General features: G+C 43.3%; 3 protein-coding genes across 7 annotated transcripts in view; 2 read left to right on the top strand and 1 right to left on the bottom strand.

Moving 5' to 3' along the window:
* Positions 1 to 2,182, top strand: part of rbbp5 (retinoblastoma binding protein 5) — a 7,002-nt gene extending 4,820 nt beyond the window's left edge. For 3 of the 5 annotated variants that reach the window (XM_043223635.1, XM_043223639.1, XM_043223638.1), the window contains 2 exons: positions 674 to 820; positions 1,832 to 2,182. In XM_043223635.1, coding sequence (XP_043079570.1) covers positions 674 to 820; positions 1,832 to 1,884 — 200 coding nt within the window. In that variant the 3' untranslated portion in view covers positions 1,885 to 2,182. The remainder of the gene's footprint in view (positions 1 to 673; positions 821 to 1,831) is intronic. The other 2 variants (XM_043223636.1, XM_043223637.1) reach the window with 2 other exon arrangements.
* Positions 2,183 to 3,364: 1,182 nt separating this feature from the next.
* LOC122327930 (E3 ubiquitin-protein ligase PDZRN3-like) lies at positions 3,365 to 13,800 on the bottom strand. Its single transcript, XM_043223619.1, has 5 exons — positions 13,102 to 13,800; positions 11,755 to 11,963; positions 8,869 to 8,983; positions 7,194 to 7,289; positions 3,365 to 6,219 (listed from the first exon to the last, which is right to left on the bottom strand). The coding sequence occupies exons 1-5, from the start codon at positions 13,144 to 13,146 to the stop codon at positions 4,741 to 4,743; spliced, it is 1,944 nt and encodes a 647-aa protein (XP_043079554.1). The 5' UTR covers positions 13,147 to 13,800; the 3' UTR covers positions 3,365 to 4,740.
* Positions 13,801 to 17,374: 3,574 nt separating this feature from the next.
* Positions 17,375 to 19,465, top strand: btg2 (B-cell translocation gene 2). The gene is made up of 2 exons (XM_043223695.1): positions 17,375 to 17,660; positions 18,033 to 19,465. The coding sequence occupies exons 1-2, from the start codon at positions 17,519 to 17,521 to the stop codon at positions 18,386 to 18,388; spliced, it is 498 nt and encodes a 165-aa protein (XP_043079630.1). The 5' UTR covers positions 17,375 to 17,518; the 3' UTR covers positions 18,389 to 19,465.
* Positions 19,466 to 21,345: the final 1,880 nt, after the last annotated feature.

Genomic DNA, 21,345 nt, shown 5'->3' with positions numbered 1-21,345 from the left:
TTCATGCTTAAAATTGATAGCGTTCGATTAGAATGCAGTGTGAAATTTTAAAGTGAAATCGTTGAGGTGTAAAAGTATTTAGAAAAACATAAACACAAAAAAAGAAAGAGTTTTTTGTTTTAGTTAGTCTGTATATAACTATTCAAAGCGCCATGATTACGGCTTTTTGACTAAATCTTCAAAAGAATCAATTCAAAAGATTTGTGTTCGATTTGAATTAGAATTTGCGTTATTTCAACATTATATAAGTACTTTCATAGTATGTATTTATGACGTGTTAATATATATTTTATATAATGTTATTGTCAGGTTGTCAGTTTATAGGCAGCATTAGTTTATATAGAATGATTCATGAGCCCTTAAAAGAATCGGTTCAGAAGAATCATTTGTTTGTGAAGTGAACTATGCAACAGTGTTTTTTTGTGTAATTCATATACTTTTATAATATTTTATTAAGCGTTTCTATTTTTTAGAGTTTAACGCTAATAAGCTTTAACGTCAGGTGGGATTAATCGCAATTAATAATAATTACATCGTGATTCACAGTGGCATGATTCATGAGTCCTAAAAAGAATCGGTTCAAAAGAGGGTTTTTTTTGGGATATTTTTCATATACTTCTGTACGATATTTTGATCTAATAAATTGATAATGCATGTTTTGGTGGCGTCCCAGAGGTCCATCCGCTGCTGGGCGTGAAGGGAGACAGTAAGTCCAAGAAGAAGGCGGCGGGGCGGCCCAAGGGATCGAAAGGTAAAGACAAAGACTCTCCGTTCAGACCCAAAGTCTGCCGGGACAGAGCAGAGGGGCTGGGGACGCCAGGTAAGATGACCTTTGACCCCTGTGTCCCGCCTCGCTCCGGTGCGGCTTGAGCTCAGCTGTGATTGGCTGCTTCCTGCTTGCCTTCCTGTCCTTCCTGCTCTGACCTAACTGATGTGTGAGCAAATGCTTCAGGTCTTCTGTCCCCCCCGCACCCCCGATCATTCCCATGATGCCCTGCAGCCTAATGATTCAGTCAAGATACTAAACAAAGACGTGTGGGGTTTAACGTTGCTTTTATTACCACTGAAAATAGTTTTGACTGCAGATCTTCAAAAGATTCAGATTCACATATGAATCAAGATGAGCGAGTTGTTCGTATATGAGTTCGTTCATGAGTCTTTTTGACCGAGTCATTTAAAGAATCGGTTCAAAAGAGTCATTTGTTTGTGAATTTGACGTGCAGCAGTGCTATTTTAGTATTAAGTCTTGCTGTTGTTATGTATTTAGATTTTTATCATTTAATTTGAATATATTATTTACATTGAAATAATTACATTATGTTAGTTTTATTTTAATTACTCGTTTTATTAACATTTATGGTTTATCGTAATATTTTATATTCAAATTTAATTTTCCTTGTGTTAAATATTTTTACATTGTTTAATATATAATTTTTAAATGTATTTTATAATATATCTGCATTTAAATTATATTAAATTTATTTCTGTGCTTTCGTAATTTTCTTTTTTGGCTTAAATAGAAACTTTATATTACGTAATATTTTATTTAATTTAATTTAAGCTTCAATTGATAACGTTTAGCTTAGTTTAGTTGTACGATTCCCAGCTATGGTCTTCATATTGTCCGTATCGTAGTTTTGTAGTTTCATATATGCCGGTTTATGTCATAAATTGGATAGAAAGTAGCTTTGGGGCAGATATGCACTGCTTTGTCGCTTCGCTCAATGGGCCTTTACGCAGACCTGAAGGATTTTTAAAAAAACGTATTCATGAAAATATACATTTTGCACGTTAGTTTGTTTAATTGAACGTATGAATGCTGTTCTTTCAGGAAACCTGGTGTCGGCGGCGTACAAGCAGCACGAGGTTCAGGGTCTGGACTGAAGGCACGGCGCCCCCTGTCTGTCTGGATGAACCACGCTGCTCTTTTTTTATGGACTCTATGGACTGTATTTGTGTTGTTTTACATCTCAACGACGCCATCTGATCAGTTTCTTCGCATAGAGAGAGCGATAGGAAGAGGGAATAGTGTATTTTTTATTTAGAGTAGATGGATCTGTCTCTGTATAAGCAGTTTGGTCGTATGCTCAGTCAGATGTCTTATATTTGTTCTGCGTTTGTTTCTTTATTTTCCGAGACTGGTTGTGTTTTTTTTATACCTATTAAACCAGTTTGTTTTTGAGAGTGGCCTCTGTGTAAAATGTGCTTTGGTGCAACGTTTTCGGAGTCACGAAGAACATCTGTGGAATAAATCAAGCCTATCAGGGGTGTTTTTCTACAGAAGCGCGCAGTGGCCGTCCTCCATTTTGTTTCCTGCGCTGACAGTTTCCTTCCGGCAGGAGGCGCCAGCGCACCGTGAACGGAAAAGAGCACGAGAAAGACATTTTTCTGTTATTCGGTTCCATTTTGTGCTTTTCTAGTGTTGGATTCCATTTTGTGTTTCTGTGTTTTATTAACAAACACCTTAAGGTTGAAAAAAGGACAAAAGTAAGTGAAAGTCACGTGTGAGAAAGTCAACTTTCTGAGGAAAGTCACTGATGAGATTCTCTCCAAACATCACTGGGGCTCGCATGGCTTTTCTTGAGTGTCTCGAAAGAGTACGACAGAATTAAAATATACTTTAGTAAGTCATAATTATGATATTTAAAAAAAAAAGAGTCAAAGTCGGGTTTGCTTTTTTAACGTAAGCCTTATTAGGAGATAACAAACTATGACTTAAAACTCAGTTAATTCTCTTTTGAAAAATAGGACTGATCCATCGCAATAAATTCTAATGGAAATGCCCTTGGAAATATTACAAACTATCAACTTTTAACCATTAAACTTTTTTTTCAATGTGTTTTGGTGAACCATAAAGACAAGTCCCATTATAAAAATATGTGACGGTTCAGCAGGATATAATTTAGTAATAAATAATGTAGACGTGTAGTCATAATTTGTCATATTTACCTCATAACTATTTCGACATTTACAGTCATTTAGCATGTCAGTTTTAACATTTAAATTAATGGCTCTGTGTTAAATTATATTTTCAACTTCTTACCTCAATGTCGAATCGTTTACTGTCTCTTTCTCGACGGAAATTTGGATAAACACATCACTTGAGGTGTGTTGTCAAATCTTAAGAGAAACCACATTTGATAGTCGATATACAGTTTCACAGTCTTGCTGTATCTGCTCTGTGAAAGCGGTCTCTATAAAATGATGTAATATTAATATACGAGAGGAAATCCGTTGGTCAACGTGTGGGAAAACAAAGCGCGGGAATTCAGGCTAGTCAGCGGCTAACCGTTTTTGAATTAAATAAAGCTTTGTTGTCGCGCGCCCACTTCAATGTGATTACAAAAAAAACCGACACTCTTTATGTAGCTAATTAAAATTTCATCTTTATTACAACCACATGTACATCATATCCCAAGAAAATTATTTCTAAAAGTGGAAACGAGCAAAATCCAATGAGAGAGGCAGAGTTTTTCTGTTAATCCGTACGGGAAGATGTTCCATCCGTCCACATCCATTATTCACAGCGTTTGAGTCGCGGCGAAAATGACGTGATTTCACCTCAGAAACGGCGGCGAGAGAGCGAGACGTGTCGCAGAGTCACAGTTGTGAGGAAAAATTGTAAACACTCCAGTGCTCGTGCACCAAAAATAGTGCAGGTGGGAAAAATCCTGATTTTCTGCTCAGAGAAGACAAAAGAGATCCGCAAACATCCCACGCTGACACAGGTGACTCCAAAAATACTTATGCATATTCTGCTTTGGAAAAGAATTAGGTCTCGTTCGCGAAACGTGAGCAAGAACGAATCCGTGTGAATCATTCAGAACGCCATCGTTCGGCTCGTTCGGCTCAGCAGCTCGCGCAGAATCCGTTCCGCGAGGCTTTCTGTAAAGTTGAAACCTTGGTGTCTGCGGAAAGGTGTGCTGAAAATATCTGATGAATTTGCACTTCTCTACGAACTGTTGTACTTCCGTTAAAACCACTTAGAATTCTTCTTCGAGTCTTTATAAAAGTTCTTTGTTTCTTTTTGTGACATCAATTGTGAAGAGCACGAGAAAAATAGCTTTAAAAATACTCTACAGAACTACAGTTATAGTGCAAGAACCCGCACACTTCACAACACACACTCATGTTTCCGCTGCCTGATCTCCAGCATAACCTTGAGCTCCCAACCGCCGGCCTGCGTATCCGACTCCCCATCCGTCCATAGATTATCCGATATTATTCCCAGAGAATCAGATTGATGATTGAAAGGAGGAGGGGCTGTGCTAACGCCACAAATTAGCTAGAGGAAGACAGTCGGAAAGGGAATTCTTTAAATTTTGTGCAAAAGTGATGCAATTCGGATGTCGTTGACAGGCTAGTTGCAAATCATGTCGACGAAATTAAATCTCACGGTTAGCACCACCTTTAAAATGATCCGTAACGTAAACTTTTCTTGGCACCAAATGAAATTCGTTTTGTCTGGCGTCCGTATCTGTTGTATTGCTTCATGCGGTCGAATCAAACTGCAGTGAATTCACTCCCTAATAAAACATCTCTTCACAACACAATGCAAAACAAGATACTGCAAATATAACATTTAAAAATCAATGTACTACGGTGTTCGGAATCGTCTGTATCTACAGTAAACCTCAATGTCAGGAGGTAGCTTTGTGTAGTGCGGCCAGTCCACACACACACACACACACACACACACACACACACGAGTCAATTTGAACACGCACTAAGTGGGCGTCGCTATACAGTTGTGACAGTGAGCAACGACGTAGGGAGTTGCAAGGCGTCTTCGCTGGCGCCCAGCCGCGTTCCGTGCGTCAGGAGTTCCTCTACGGTGGTCCAGTCGTCAAGCAGCTTCCGGTTCCTCAAGCGACTGAGCTTCCTCTGGCTCAGCTCGAGAACGGTATTACAACTGTCTCTGTTAGCACCTCCCACGATTCCGCTACTATGCACCAACCCCGACACAGCTACGCCGCTGCCGCTGCTTCTAGCGTGTCGCTGTTTCTGCAGCATGTGTTCGCGACGCTCGGTGCGGCTCCAGTAGCGACCCATTCGGACCTCGTTGTGACTCTCTTCGTCCGTGCTCATGCCGCTGCGTTCGTCCGCCAATCGGGACGCTCGATCGCGCAGCATCTGGTTCCGCAAAGCGCGTGGATTCCCGGCGGGTGGCTTCCTAGCGGGCGTGTGGCCCTCCAAGGTGCTGTAGAGTCCACTTCCGCCAACGGATGCCGCTCGGTTGGCGGGTTTTGGCCAGGTTTCGTTGGCGTCCTGACTGGGAGTGTGACTCAGAGTGTGGAACCTGTTGCTGGGTGTCTGTTGGGTCACGAAGCTCATCTGGAGCTGCGGTTCGGTGGATGCTCGGATCCTGCCACTGGCGTGGAGATCTGGCGTCGTGCAGCAGTGTTCGTCCACTGGAGGGATCAGGGACGGTTGACTCATTGCATGTAGAGTCTGTGTAGGGAGTGCAGCGGGATGTGCAGCAGGGTGTGCAGCGGGGTGTACAACAGGGTGTGCGACGACATGCATAAGTGCCAGGTTCGGCTCCTCGGGGAGGTTCATGGGCAGGTTGACCCTGTGGACGCAGGGATGCAGCGTAGCGCTGCAGTAGTTGGGCGAGGCTGGGTGACTCGCCCGTCTGCGGTACTCCATTGGCGCTGGGCGGTGATGCAGCGTCCTGCTTCTTCTCAGCATCCCTGCGGAACTGGGGTGAGGCGCGGGAGTGAAGAGCGAGCCGCTGCTGGAACTGTGCCTGTTCAAACATGGGCGCTCCGCCTTGCGGTACTGCACGGACGAGACGCGCGACAAACCACGTGACCCCAGGACGGGCGTGCAGACGTTTTGAGGCTGCACCGTCAGCGTTTCGGGGATGGCCTCTAGGGGATGTTTAATCTGGCTGTCGCGTCGCTCGCGGGAGCACGGCTCCCCCTGGTGGTGCATGCGGGCGTTGTAATGGCGCATGCGTTTCTCCAGCAGACGCTGGAAACGCAGAAACTCGCCCGTGCTGACGCTGTAGAAACCCGAGTCGCTCAGTTCAGACGAGATGAAGGACTCCGAGGACGGCGACCCGCCGTGGCGCTCCTCGAGGCCCTCCTCTGTCTCCACGCCCGACAGCTCGCCCTGGTGGAAGCTACCGTCCGTCCAGCCCAGCCCGCTGTCCAGCTCGTGATGAAGAGGCAGGTAACCCAGGGGCTTCTCCATCATGTAGTCATCGTCATCAGTCTGTCCAAAACACACACACATACACACGTTATCCAAGCAATCCAAAGTAATGTGATCTTACCAGGATAAAAATATTTGTGTGTTTTTAGGCACAATTTAAGAAGTCAATTTGAGTTAATTTAAGGTGCTATGGGTTCCATTGACGAAGCAACAAACTAACAGAGCTTAACTCTATATGCAAATGAGCAACGACAGCCAATAGCATTGCATCCTCGAGATGCTGCAGACTATTAATCCACAATGCAGATGAAGTCAGTGTGAACGCATCTCAAGTGAAAAAGGAAAACGTAGGAAAAGGTTTTTCACGCCGAATGAATTTTATTGATTAAACGGATTCTATCGGAGCAAGAGTCACTCTGGTGGCTCACAGTCTTCAGCCGTATTTATGATCGCTAGTTGCCTGGTAACACATAACTTACATAATATGTGACTCCTCGCCTCTCGGTCTGTGACGGATGAAGAGAATCACACGAGAACCAGAACAACAACAACCCTCAGAACTCGCTGCTCTAGATTCTAGAACGCCGCTTCTAGATTCCTGTATATATATATATATATTACAGATGTGTTTGACTACACCGTATTTTTTAAGGCAAGGCCATGGGCTTTTTTCCATGCACTGGTTATTTCGAGATTTTTGGTCTTTTCAAAATGGTGGAAGGAAAACAGTTTTATCGCACTCTTTGCGTCTGTAGAGTTCAATATTTTTTTTTTAAAGTTTAAAAATCCCTAAATGAGCTCGTTTCTCCACTTCGCCAGATTTATTCCTATCCATTTATTCCTTTTTCAATCTGTTGATGGAGTATTTTTGATGGAGTATCTTCTGTACAAATCTTTAATATGTCAACAAAATCAAGTGCGCTTTTCACCTTATTAATGCATATTTAAGCAATTTCTGAGAAGTTGTTGTGATCTGTGATGTGTCCGGTCAGCTAGGTGAGTACTACACTGATATGTTGTTGTGTGACTCTCACCTGGCTCTGGAAACTTCTGGGCTCGTCCAGGTTGGTGTTGCAGCATCCGATCAGACAGTTCTGTCCCTGAGACACGCCGCTGGAGAACTCCGGGTCCTGAAACCACGGCACACAGCGTTAAAACGCCCCACACGACTGCTGCTCACACACTTTAAATGAGCGAGCCCTGTCTGCTCTCGGGAGAAGAACACGCTCCTGATGAAGTATTAGCATAACGAGGCTGTGATGTGGAAGACACGTTATTTTAAATGACTGAACAGTAAACGTCTGTCTGTCTGTCTCTCCTTCGGTCGCTTTTTAAAGGCTGTTTCCTCCTGCGCAACAGTGTGTGTGTGTGTGTGTGTGTGTGTGTATTCCCAAGCGTAGCTAAATGCATGAATAATTCCAGAGCATAAGAGAGCAGCTCCATTTTGAAAAACGTGTTTGTTTGGAGAACAGCTCACACACACACACACACACACACACAGAGTTTAGCATTTCCTAACATGACACACACAAGAAGGATGAAACAACTGCTTTAAACACTCATTTAAGCTTGGCGTTGCAGAATGATCAGGGTTTGGAAAGACATTTTTGATATTCATGTCAAAGTGTAGAATCACATTTGTGCTTTTCTTTTAGGATTATTTACTTCATTTTATCAAACTGCTTTAAAGAGATCGTATTCCTGAAATGATCTGCATGCATAAAAATACCGATCTAATCATTATCTTTAAATTTAAATTTAAATTTAAAGACATTGTAATAATATATTTTCATAAACAAATAAATGTCAGTCATTTCTATTAAGCGTTGTATTTTTTTATTATTTTATTTTTATTTACAAATTTAGTTTTCATATCAATTAATTAGACGGGACACAAATGACCTAAATGTATTGATATTATTATTAATAATTATATTATTATGTAGCTAAGAATGTAAAAAGAAATTATATATATAAATGCTGTCAAACGTTTAATTGTAATTAATCACATACAAAATAAACATATATGTATGTGTAGTATGCATATTTATTATGTATATATATATATATATATATATATATATATATATATATATATATATATATATATATATATATATATATATATATTTACGTTTGTATATTTATATTCCTAAATAAATAAGATATATATATATGTGTGTGTGTGTGTGTGTGTGTGTATTATAATAAATATACACAGCACAAACACGTTAACAAAAAATATTTTGCGATTAATCTTGCTTACTAATTGATATTAATCATTTGTCATATATATATGTGTGTGTGTGTGTGTGTGTATATATATATATATATATATATATATATATATATATATATATATATATATATATATATATACTACTATGAATATTAACAGCTGGTTATAATATATTCCAGTTATTTATTGTTGTAATTTATTGAAATAATGTATAATGATCTTGTCTTTATGCAAATAATAATGATATATAAAGTTAACAAATAATAGAAATTAATATAAAAGTATATACTAATGATATGGTATATATTAGAAATATATATATATATATATATATATATATATATATATATATATATATATATAATGTTGTCATAATGAAAGCCACTGACCATTTTCTTCTGGGTAAATTGCACTAAATGCTTGTCATGATGAATATTGCTATCAGAATGATAATAAAGGTCGTCTCTTACGTTGTAGGCCAGTCTCTGTTCTCTGTGCTCCAGGTCTCTGGGCGTGTTTGGTAAGTACTCGTACCTGCCTCCGTCTCTACGGGTCCCTGGCAGGGTCATGTGATTGTAGTACGTCCTGAGAACACCACATATATTACACTCGTGAATATCTGTAGGAATATTACATGCTGAAAACACAAGATCTCTGGCTCCGCCCCCTTCCTCTAAGACGCTGTTATTATATGTTTGTAAGGAGCTTCTGTGAGCAGCTGACCTCATTCTGATAGAAAGACCAACAGCTTCCTTAAGATCCTAGAAAGAGCGCGCTTACATGAAATGCGAACATTACACTTTATAATTATCAACAATAGTTGGCGGTGTATATTCATTGTCTTAATAAACGCCACTAAATATAACATAAGGTTGCAAAAGGTGCATCTTTTCTGATATATCAGAATCATGTATCAGTACTATCAGTACAAATCGACAAAATAAGTTTTTTTCCCCTACATGGTATGATTTTATGTAGTGTATACAAGCTGTAATCGTTTTAAAATCGGCGAAACGTCGTGCACTTCGCGTCACGTGAGTAGCGCGCGCCGCTGAGGAGTGCAACGCCTGAGGCGATGTTTAATACGCGTGAAAACGGCTCTTTTGAACCAGTTCTCTCGAAAAAGGTCCGCTAAGAAGACTCGTGAAACAAACCAGCAACTGTTCGACTCGGACTCACTGACGCAGCGAGTCGTTCAGAGCCGTTACGGGGTTCCCAACCGACTCCCTCACTGAACCGCGCGCCATTTTGAAAATAACCGGGAACCGGCGCTGCGACGGTTAGTGAGTCTCATTAATCCAATTACTGAACGTTTGTTTATATGACAACTTGTGATTGAAGATGCGTATGGCAAGCATTTTACCAACATTGACAAATGTTATAACGAAACAGTGATATTTGTGACTCAAATACACCCTGTATGTTTTTGAAGCTGAGGTGGACCAGAAAAAAACTAGCATCCCAGCTTCAAAACATACCTAACCAGCATGTTGTTATCACTGACAGCATCAAATTGGACAAACAACACTTGCTAGCCTAAAATGTCCCTTCATCACAATGCACAATATTGACTTAATTGTACTGAAAACGTCTTCTCGGTTATTTAATTTGGCAGCAAAAAGTTATTTTTGCAACCAAACGATTCTTGTTAGGATCTATTGGCTCGCTCTTAGTCTGGAGCCACTGCATCCTTAACGTTTCCTTCTAGATCTCGGCGGTCCAAACGCCTTTGATATGTGAATTCTGCGGCGAGCGTTCATCACATGAAGCTGTAAAACGCAATGAGCGATATAATATGCTTGCGTGCACATTCACATGCGCATGAATGCAAAACCTAGCGTGACTGTGCCTTAAGGCCGCTCACATGCTAGAGACGGCTCTTGACGGAGCTCAGCGGATGGGAACACATCAGATGTGTTTTCAAGTTTGAAATCCAGTGGGATGGTATAACTGGAGCCGCCCCTCGGACATACTCACTGGTCACATTTCGGTCACATGACCGCTTGTTAACGTCAAACACCCCTGTGCTTTGGCTCGCATAAGCAGCAAAAGACAGTTTGCACCAAGGACGATAACTATATTTTGATAATCATTCAAAGCCAGAGCAGGGAAGTCCACAAAACGTCATTGAAAATCAACCGATGAGTGGTAAAACAACAGACAGCCAATCAGAATCCTTTCTTTAACAAGCCCAAGCATTTAAGGCTGCTGACAAAACTTTATTGTGCGTTGGCGTGGACAATGATATAGTTATTTATAGGTATCCTTCTTGGAACGAACGGCAGAAACCTTGCACATTCACGTTTGCTCTCACGTTAAAAATAATTATGCAAGCACTCAAAAAAGTCATTCACACGGGACACACTCCTCGTTTCAATTAGCAACAGAATTGAAAGGAACGCAAGAACGTTTACTTATTGGAATTTCAAAAATGCAATGCTCATAAAATGAATAAACGAATAGCATTTTTTAGGGCCACATTTATTAACAGCTTGTGCCACCATAAACCGTCTTTTGGCGTCCAAGTAGTACTGTCAGGATTTACTAAGACGCGCAGTGATGAATTAACACCGAAACGCTGGGAACGCCGTTATTTTTGCCCCTGATATTACTGAATGTGCATTTGTAGGAGTTTCCCTTCCAGAGAGTATGAAAATAAATGACGTTTGCTCTGGTATGATGGTATTTAACGCATGTCTTAAAGCAGGTGCCACTTTGCGCTGCTCTTGGTAGATTGTGCTGGTCGTTATAGAAACGATCTGTGTTCTTTAAAGGGACAGTACACTCAATAATTAAAATGATATCATTAATTACCCGCTCTAACGTCTTTCCAAACCTGTAAGACATTCGTTGATCTTCAGAACACAACTAAAGATGTTTCAGATGAAATACGAGAGCTTTCTGTCCCACCACGATCAAGGCACAAAACCTACGTTTTTGCTACGCAAATATTTTTGCGTGAAAAGAAAACCAAAATAACAACTTTATTCAGCAATTCTTCTCTTTGTCAGCCCACAGTGGCATTTTAGAGAGTATCACGATGCATGCGTGAGCTTTACTCTGAAGGTAAACAAGGCATGTTTCATTTTTATTATTGTAAAAAGCTTCGCAAAATGGGGTTATGGAGGGTCAGAAAGCTCTCGGATCTTAATTTGTGTTCCGTGGCGAGTAATTTAACGACAGAATTTAAATATTTTTGCGAACCATCCCTTTAATGTGTGCATCGAATCGGGCCGGAAGTGCGTTACTTTAACATTACTTCGCTCTGTTGAGTGTATCTTCTATTGTCCGGCCGCTAACGTGTGTGTCTGTGTTTGTCCTGCAGGTGGCGCCGGTGAGCTGCAGGTGTGTCGCACCTGTCTGAGGGAGGCGGTCGCGGCAGGGTGCACGAGTGTGGCCGGAGAGGGTCCCACGGACGCTCCGTTTGCGTACTGCAGTCCGTCGTCCGGTTGTACTGCAGGCTCCGCCCCCGGCCCTCAATCTGAAGCGTGATTGGCTGCTCGTAGCTGGCCAGGATACGGAAGGCCTCTCGCTTCTGCAGGTGGGTCAGATCCCGACCGTGAACCTGGACGACAAGACAGACGCGGTGACCGGAAAGATCTAGATTAATTTGAGCCCTCATTTAAGCGCGGATCTCGTGCGATCAGCCGTTCGCCGTACGCTCTATTTCACCTGATTCGGTTTATCTCACACACACACTACTACAGTGAGGCACAGCTGTGTAAACATACCCCCCCACAGCAGACGACCCGATCTGTTCAGGACTGAACCTCGGGCTCACACACACACACACAAACACACACACACTCACACACAGACACACTCACACACAATCACACACTCACACACATACACACTCACGCGCACACACATACACACTCACACACACTCATACACACACTCACACACACACACACTCACACACACTCATACACACACACACACTTACACGCACACACACTCACATGCACACACACACACACTCACACACACTCATACACACACACACACACACACACACACACACACACACACACACACACACACACACTCACACACACACACACACACACACACACACACACATACTCACACACACACACACTCACACACACACACACACTTTTTCAAGCTTTGAATTATTGAGACATTGGCAGTGTCCTCATAAACCACCTTCAGATTGTAATACCTCTGTCCTGCTCATGACATTAAACACACTTGTGTCCCCAAAAACCAGTACACACACACACACACACAAACAATCAAAAACACTTACACACACACTCAGTAACACAAAAAACACACTCACACACATATTCATGGACACACACACAATCACACTCACCAACGCACAAACTCACACACAAACACATACTCACACACATTCACTTACACACACATTTAAAGACACACAAACACACCTACACACACTCACGAACACACTCACATGCACACAGACTCACATGCGCATTCACATACACATACACACACACACACACATGTCATGCTCAAATGAAAATAATGCTGCATCTTCATACCAGCACACACATCACTGCATGAGTCACGAGAGAGAGAGAGACGGCACACACACATGTGTGTGTGTGAGATACAAGACGTGGTGTATCAGCATCAATGTCACTCCTGATCACCATCAGCACACACACTCGTGAGCACACACACACACACACACACACTGGACTCACCCCCATCCCGTCGCCCATCCACGGCCCTGACAGTCGACAGCCCATCACCACGGCAACAGATGAGAAGGATTGTGCACCGATGCTGAGAATTCACCGATGAAGATGAAGGTGATGAAGGAGCCACACAGCCGCTGCCGGCATACATGAACACACACACACACACACACACACACACACACACACAGAGAGCTGCAGTGAGAGAGACGTGCAGCAGAAGCGGGCGGACGAACGAAGCGCTGTCTCTCTCTCTCTCTCTCTCTGAGCGTTTGCTCAAGAACACCGACACTCCAGCACTCAGGCCCCGCCCACCTCTGCCCCTTCCCCGCTGCGATTGGCCGGGCACCCGCGTCTGTTAACGGAGAGCCAGAGCTGATTGGCTGGCGGGGTTCGGCCCTCTTCAGACGCTGGTGGACTGGGTCTTCGTCGTTCAATCAGAGCTCTGAAGACATAAATATGCATTTAATTAATGAGGGGAATTAATTAACGAACTCATCACTAGTCCTAGCATTAAAGTATTAAAGTTGAGTGTGTGCGGCGTCCCTAAACAAGGAGCTGCGCTGCTGCTTTAGTAATTCATCAGGTGCGCCATTTTCACTCGCCAAACCAAAAAAAGGACAAAACCTGCTTTGTCTGAGATGTTTCTCCTGAAAGAAACACAGATTAATGTACAGTCGAACCAAAATGCATTCAGACATCTTCAACATTTCTTAAGCGCTCCTTTGCAGCGATGCCATAGAAGAACCAGTTTTCAGTCAGAGGTTCTTTAAAGAGCTATGGAAGCCAGAAAAAGGTTATTGCTAAAGGTTATTTTTATCCCACAGTTTTTGACAGTTTATGACTTTGTCATACAAACATGCAATTCTGCCATTTCTTTCTCAGAGTTGCCAGATATAAAGTCTTAATTAAGTGAAATAGGTTCATTCGTGAGGTTAGTTATAAAGTCCAACTTTCAGTTGAAAAAAGACTGATAAGTTCACACAATCCTGACTTTATAACTCACAATTTAGACTTTAAATTACGAAATTCAGACTATATCTCGCAATTCTGACTTCATATCTAGCAATTTTGACTTTATAACTCGTGTTTCTGAGAAAAACATTGAGATAACAAGTAGCAGTAACCTTTTCTTTATTATTATTATTCAGTGGCGGAAACGGCTTTCGTAAAGGAAGGTTCTGCATGGAACCATTTAAACGATAAAAGATCTTCTGTAGCATCGTGAGGCACCTTTGTTTTTAAGAGTGTTGTTAGATTTAGACGAGAGGTGTTTGAGTTCATTCTTACATTCTCAACCATCGCTAGGATCTCCTCAGTAGCTCTAGAGGAGATCGCAGGGCAGACGTTAGGACTAAAGAGAGCTGTGTGCCGTGTTCAGCCGGAGCTGCCCTGCTACAGTCTCTGGTGGGAGATCTGAGACGCGAGCGGAGCTGACAGCCGTCAGGGAAACACACTCCAGCAGGAGAAGATGCGTGCGTCCCTCCCGCGGCCAGCACATGCAGGAGCAGAGCGCACGCCCGAGGAAAGTGCAAATCTGTGTCAGGCCATCAGAAGTTCCAGTAAACCAGAAGAGAGGCATGAATAAATAAACCCGCTGTCCTTAAAGTCAGGGTCTGGAGACGCTCGCCGACACAACGGCGTGACAGAATCATGTCAGAGCGCAAACACAAATAACACTAATGAAGCGTCCGGGGTCGGGCTGGTTACACCCGAACATCTCTTATCAGATGCTGCCTCTAGGATTCCTCAAACCTAGCGGTGCAAAGCTGTAGAATGAGACGCAAAACCAGCCGATTAGAAACTGAGATTCATCTCAAATAAATAAATCACCTGTCCGTTGATGTCTGGTTTGTTCGGATCGGACGATATTTGTCTGGATCGGAACCCAGACGAAGTTCTTAGCGATGCATATCACTAATCAAAAATGAAGTATTTACAGCAGAAAAATATCTGCATGCAACTCGACCTTTACTTAATATCCTTATAATGTCAAATGGATCATTTTGACCCTTACGGTGTATCGTGGGCTGTTGCTATGAATATACGTGATTGTATTTATTCCTCGGAGACAGTATTGAGATCATTTGTGGTGTTTATTACCTTAAAATGTGTTGCATCGAGTGTGTTTTACTGCTTCGGATCCACACGAGGGAGATTTAGCCTCTTTCACAGCTCAACAGACATCTCTGTCTCAGATATTTCTCCTGAAAGAAAAGCTAGTCGCCAGCGGCTCAGCTCATTTCCTCTCGGGAGACTTCGGTGAGAAACCGTTGAGTTCCTATGAAGAGTTTAAGAGAACTCATCACTCAGAAGTCACCCGTTTTCACCCGATCAAAGTAACCCAGCGCACAACGAGACGACGTGCTTTTTGAGAATGGCTAGTTATCTGTTTCTCACGAATGGAGCGCTCTTATCTCAGCAGACGTGTGAATCTGAGCACAGTGTGAGCGGGTCCCTGAGGTCCTGGAGGTGCGCGAGATCATCAGGGTCTGTTTCTGAGGAGCAGCGCCGTCTTATCAGGGACAAACAGCTGAAATATAGTGCTTATCGGAGTCTAGATTGTGTTTAAAGAGCTTCGGGAAGGTGCTGCAAGACGCTGTAGATCAAACCGCTAGTTAGTGTTGAGACACACACACACACACACACACACACTGCTGGAGGGACGTGTCAGCTCAGATCAGAGGAGACAGCAGTTGCACTGCAGGCGGTGTGTGTGTGTGCGTGTGCTTGCAGGAGGACACACACCTCTGTGGGATTACCCATAATGCCCCAGCTCACCTCCAGATGGCGCCGTCTCACTCCTGTCTCAGCGGACACACGGGGGTCCGCCGGGTCACCGGACCCTGAGCCGGAGGCGCGGGTGTGTGTTACGCGTGCGCTAGGCTACGACACACTCGTAAACAACGAATCGTGTCTCCGCCGGCGCTCGGGAAGACACATGTGTTGCCATGGTGAGAGCCCTTCACATGAACCGCATCAACTTCTGCAACACACACACACACACACACGCTACAGCCAAATATAGACGAACCTGCTGTCAGTCCACAAGACAAACACACACACAACAGCAGAACCTGCCATCTGTGAAGCAAACGCACACAGCGGAGCACATTTAGATGCGTGTGTGCATATATATATATAATTTACAGCAAATATATAACATAAAATCCTGAAATATTAATGTGCAGCAGAGGATTATTGTGACTGATTTGTGTTATATCACAGAAATAAAAGAGGAGAAGGATGTGAGCGGTCGTCATGGTAACAGATACAGGGACGGCACAGGGACAGAGAGATGCTCTGCGAGTCAGACCGAGACATCTTCTGGCAGATTCCCTCTGTGCGTGTGGCAAATGTAGACGGAAGTCAAAAAGCGCTTATTATTTACCGTCGAGTTACTGGCGCGCGTTTCAACATCTGTTTGGCGTGACGCGCGCGACCGCCAGATGTCGCTGCCGCGCCTCAAAAGAATCGACCGTGCTTTGTTTAGTTTCGTGCTGTGAGAAATACCACAAGTGGAATAATGCGAAAGGATGGGGCTCTTTATATCACACTCTTACTAGCCAATCAGATCCAGAGAGAACTATATAAATATAGTATATAGACTGTGTATTTATGGTGTGACTGCATAAACGTATCTTAGAGGTTGTTGGTTTTTGTTTTTATTTCTCCGTCACACCACAGGACACACATACAGAGAGAAAGAGAGTTCAGATGCAGTCCATAAGTACTGTTTGAAATGTTCAGTGCAATTCAAGTGAAAGAACCTGAGTGCCATTCATACAGTTAAACGCGTATGCGTGTATATTAATTACGTTTTTATTATTAACAGGATTTTTAAGCTTTTTGTCAGTTGTGTTTGGATGTATTGGGGCTGGTCGTCGAGTTTGTTTAGTTCGATCGTTTTTCAGGTCGTGTGTAGGTTCTGCTGAGGTTTCACCCACGCTTGACAGACGATAAAAGAGAGGAAAACCAGCTCCGTCTAAAATTAAACGCCGAAACTTTACGGTAAGCGCGCGCGCGCTCACGCCGTCTTCGTTTTTCCCCCGGCCGAATGTCGTCACGCATACCTGAGCGGCGTTTGACGTCGATCTCCATATTTGGACGCGAACGGAAGGCGCGCGTCACCACAACGCGCAGCGTTTTCCATACTGACAGCCAATCGCTGGAGCGAGGAGGCCCCGCCCCTCCGCTCCATTGGGCGCTGGGCGTGTCGTTCACGCGTGCGCGACTGACGTCACGCGCTCTGCGCGTATATATCGGCGAATTCTCTTCTTCACAACAGACCAGAAAGCGGAGAAACGGAAGCGGGTGTATCGGAGCTCACTCGGGGATTTTTCGTTGTTTCCTCCGCGTCAAACCTCCTGCGATAACTCAGCGGCTCTTAAGTTTCATCGTAAACTCTACCGAACGGAGTACAATGACGCACGGCACCGGAGCGGAGATGATCCCGGAGGTTTCCGCCGCCGCGAGCTTCGTCTGCAGACTGTTGCGCAGCCGAGGACGCCTGAGTGACGCGCAGCTACACGTTTTCAGAGACTGTCTCGCACAGGCGCTATCAGGTACTGAGATAACACTCTTTTATACCTACATAGTAAACTACTGCGTAGTGACTCTGGAGCATAAGGCCATTGCTTTTCAATCCCATTGACTCCAAGCTTAACCTCGCATTGATTTATGGTTTGTTTATAGTTCAACATTTGGTCTAGACGAAACTATTTAAAAAACGAAGGGGTGCGCATACTATAAATATTGAGAAAATCGCTTTTAAAGTTGTCCAAATTAAGTTCTATGCATGTTACAAAGCTGAAATTTAGACCCAAACAATGTATTATTGGTAACTGCTACTCCATGGTCACATAAAAGTATAACTCTATTGTTTACTACAACGCTAAAAGGTTTGGATGCTAACGCAAGTGTTTGTTTTTCTCCAGAACACTACCAGCACCACTGGTTCCCCGACAGGCCGCAGAAGGGATCCGGTTACCGCTGCATACGGATCAATCACGAAATGGACCCTCTGATTGGCCGAGCGGCCGGCCGCATCGGACTGACCGGCGGGCAGCTGTTCTCGCTGCTGCCGCGGGAGCTGACGCTGTGGGTCGACCCGTACGAGGTGTCCTACCGCATCGGCGAGGACGGCTCCATCTGCGTTCTCTACGAGGCCGAGCCGCCCGCCTCAAGCCCCGCCCCCTCGCCCTACGACCAGGCCGAGACCTGCAAGAACCGCTTCATGATGGGCGGCCGGACGAGTCCGCCGAAAAACTACCTGATGATGGTGTCCAGCTGAGCCGGCGGCCGGTGTCCGGCCCGCCTCCGAGAGGTCACCGTCCCCGCGGCGTCACGTTCAAGGCCTGATCCCGATCCTTTATTTAAGATGAACTTGAAAGCACTGGTTGTTGCGCGACTGGACGACTGACTCTAGAGATATTTTGGCACTGTGACTCTTGTTTGCTTTTTACGACCCCAAAACCGGTTTTGGGTGTTTCCACTGGTGCTCGCGCACGGTTTCAGTGCAGTTACGATACCTCACGACCCTCACGAGAATGTAAAGCAATTAAAGGCCTGAAACGTACTTTATATAAGATTCTCTTCAAAGTCAACCGATGGAAAGGATAAAACTAGCGCGCTTTACAGCGCCTCCTGTGGTGATCTTTGAGAATGCAACGTATTGCGTTCAGTACGTTTCCGGCCTAAAATTGTGGTGGTGCTTATTAATTTTTCTGCCGGGGCTGCTAACGAGAAATGTAATTAATTATCAGATGTGTGGCGCTGGAGCGGTCATAAGAGCGCAGCTATATCTGTAGCAATAGACGGGTCAACATTTAGCGTTTCTTTTATGCCAAAAATCAAGTACGTTTTCTAAATTTTCTACCTTAAATGTGTCAAAACTAATCGTTTTCACAGAACTGAGCCTGAACCGGTTTTATGCTCCAGGGTCACATCTCACTTTGATATAAAGACCGAACTCCCATAATCCCCTCTTGCCTTAACCACAGGGCCGCCGCTTCTTAATAAACGTCACTGCCTGGCTCTTTAAGTCTTACTGTGCAATATTCAGGCAATACGCTCTTGAACTTCCTCTGGTGATGCCGTGCGGACCGGGGGCTTCGGCGCCGGCGTCTCGGGGGGTTTTCCCAGGATGCTTTGCGTGCGCGGGTTGGTTCGGGGCCGGAGAGCCAGCGGAGGCCGTCGTCTGTAGCATCCTGAAGGCTGCTGAGCAGCTCGTTTACTGTTTTAGATGTAGTTTGTAAGCTATTTCGGAGCAGAGTTGCTTTCAATGTACTTTGTTTTTTATTGTTATGCATTTGTGCAGATATAGAGCTGTACAGTCGATTTTTATTACAATAAACCTTTTATGAATGAACGGCTCCTCTGGTCTGGTGTCTTTGTGAAGGGTTTCTCTCAGCTCTTCGTCTGCTGGTTTTTTGGTGTGGTCTGGATGCGTCTGGGCTTGTTTTTCTCCTACACACACCACATCAAGGCTTCATCGGTGCTCATCACGCATGCCATTCTCTGTCATGTTTCAAAATGCATTTATTTACATTTTACGTTTCCTTATGCATGCACACTCGATTTCAGGTCAAACTCAATTGATATCAATTATGAGCATCAAGTTATTGGAACGTTTAGGTGCATACTAACACAAAGCTATTGGTTCGTTTGGGGTCCGTTGTGAAGGAAAGCTGCCTGTGTGTCACATCGCTCCCTCATTAGGTGTCGTCTGAGCTAGCGCACTTGACGTCTGAAAGGGTAGCCGTCTATTGAGGCAGCGTTAGCGCGTCCCTCCGGTTGTTTTGTTCTGTTTGTGAGCGATTACGGTCAGCCGAGGATTTGGGAGGGTTTCTGTCCTGACGTCATAAAAGCACAATCGCTGCTTTAATGAGGCTGTGTGTGTGTGTGTGTGTGTGTGTGTGTGTGTGTGAGAGAGAGACACAAACACACACGGGCAGATGGCCTGTTGAGCGCGAGGCTGCCCACATATGGAGACGCACACTATTGTTCAGAGCTGCTGCTGACGCTTGAACACACACACACACACACACACACAATCAGCTGAATGGAGCGGAGTCACACACACACACACACACACACACACGTTTGGAGCGTCAGCTGTGGTCACTCGTTCTGTTCAGGTGGAGTCTGGTTTCGTGGCTCAAACCTGTTGGGCCTCCTGCGTGACCTCTGACCCCTCATCTTCGGGGGTTTGGCTGACCTCCACTAATGTTTTTCTGAGAGTGTAGGTCTTTTATCTCCGGAGCAGTGTCTCTTTCAATCAAAGCAGCACACGCTTGAGCTCAGCTTCAGATCTTATATGCTTTAAAGCATCCTGCACAGATCTAACATCTATTCTGTGTTTTATAATAATTCAGAGCAGCCTCACAAAGAAGTGTCCAGGCTGGGTTTAAGTTTAGTGCTGAGGTTCTAAGCTTTAGTTCTACGTTTATAGGTTTTTTAGCACCTTTTAGTAGCTTTACGTTTGAATTCTTCTTGAAGTCTTCTAAGTTTAATACTATCTTTCTATGTTTTTAACTTTTTGTTCCTAGTCTTTTCTAAGTCTTAGTTCACATTTTTTTAAGATTTTAAGTTTCCTCTAGTTTTAAGTTTAGTACTCAATTTCTAGGTTTTAGTTTCTAAGGTTTTTTTAAGTTTTAGTAAATCATTTCAGTACATGTTTTTCTGAATAAGTACTACTTTTCTTAGTTTTTTTTAATATGTTTTAGTAAAAAGTTTTTAAGTATCTTAAGTTCCCTAAGTTTTAAGTTTCTATGTTTTTCTAAGTACTACATTTCTAAGTTTTAGTTCTACTTTATAGTTTTTTAGCTAATTTCAGTAGCTTTAAATTTTAAGATTGAAATCCCGTTTTCTAAGTCTTCTAAGTTTAATACTACGTTTCTAACTTTTTCTAACTTTTTGTTCCTAGTTTCTAGGTTTTTTTATATGATTTAGTACAAAGATTTTAAGTGTCTTAAGTTTTAAAGTTTTAGTACTAAGTTTCAGAGTTTTAGTATCTTAAGTATCTTAAGTTCTTATAAGTTTGAAGTTTCTATGTTTTTCTAAATTTATAGTTTTTTTAGCAAGTTTTAGTAGCTTTATGTTTTAAGTTTGAATTCCAACACGTTTTTATCTAAGTCTTCTAAGTTTAATACTACGTTTCTAACTTTTTTTCCTAGTTTTAAAGGTTTTTTTCGAGGTTTTAGTGAACATTTGTTTTTTACGATTCTAAGTTTCTGAGTGTTTCTAAGT

The sequence above is a fragment of the Puntigrus tetrazona genome, chromosome 22, assembly GCF_018831695.1.
Source record: "Puntigrus tetrazona isolate hp1 chromosome 22, ASM1883169v1, whole genome shotgun sequence".
NCBI lineage: Eukaryota > Metazoa > Chordata > Actinopteri > Cypriniformes > Cyprinidae > Puntigrus > Puntigrus tetrazona.
The sequence above is the reverse complement of the archived record's forward strand: the minus strand, read 5'-3'. Positions and strand labels throughout refer to the sequence as shown.

Bases quoted from the DNA above. Each gene is read 5' to 3' on its own strand.
- LOC122327930 (XM_043223619.1), bottom strand. From the start codon at position 13,146: ATGGGCTGTCGACTGTCAGGGCCGTGGATGGGCGACGGGATGGGG. The intron at 11,964-13,101 runs GTGAGTCCAGTG...CTTGTCGTCCAG, and splicing joins GGATGGGCGACGGGATGGGG to GTTCACGGTCGGGATCTGAC. The intron at 7,290-8,868 runs GTAAGAGACGAC...CCGTGGTTTCAG, and splicing joins AACAGAGACTGGCCTACAAC to GACCCGGAGTTCTCCAGCGG.
- btg2 (XM_043223695.1), top strand. From the start codon at position 17,519: ATGACGCACGGCACCGGAGCGGAGATGATCCCGGAGGTTTCCGCCGCC. The intron at 17,661-18,032 runs GTACTGAGATAA...GTTTTTCTCCAG, and splicing joins TCTCGCACAGGCGCTATCAG to AACACTACCAGCACCACTGG.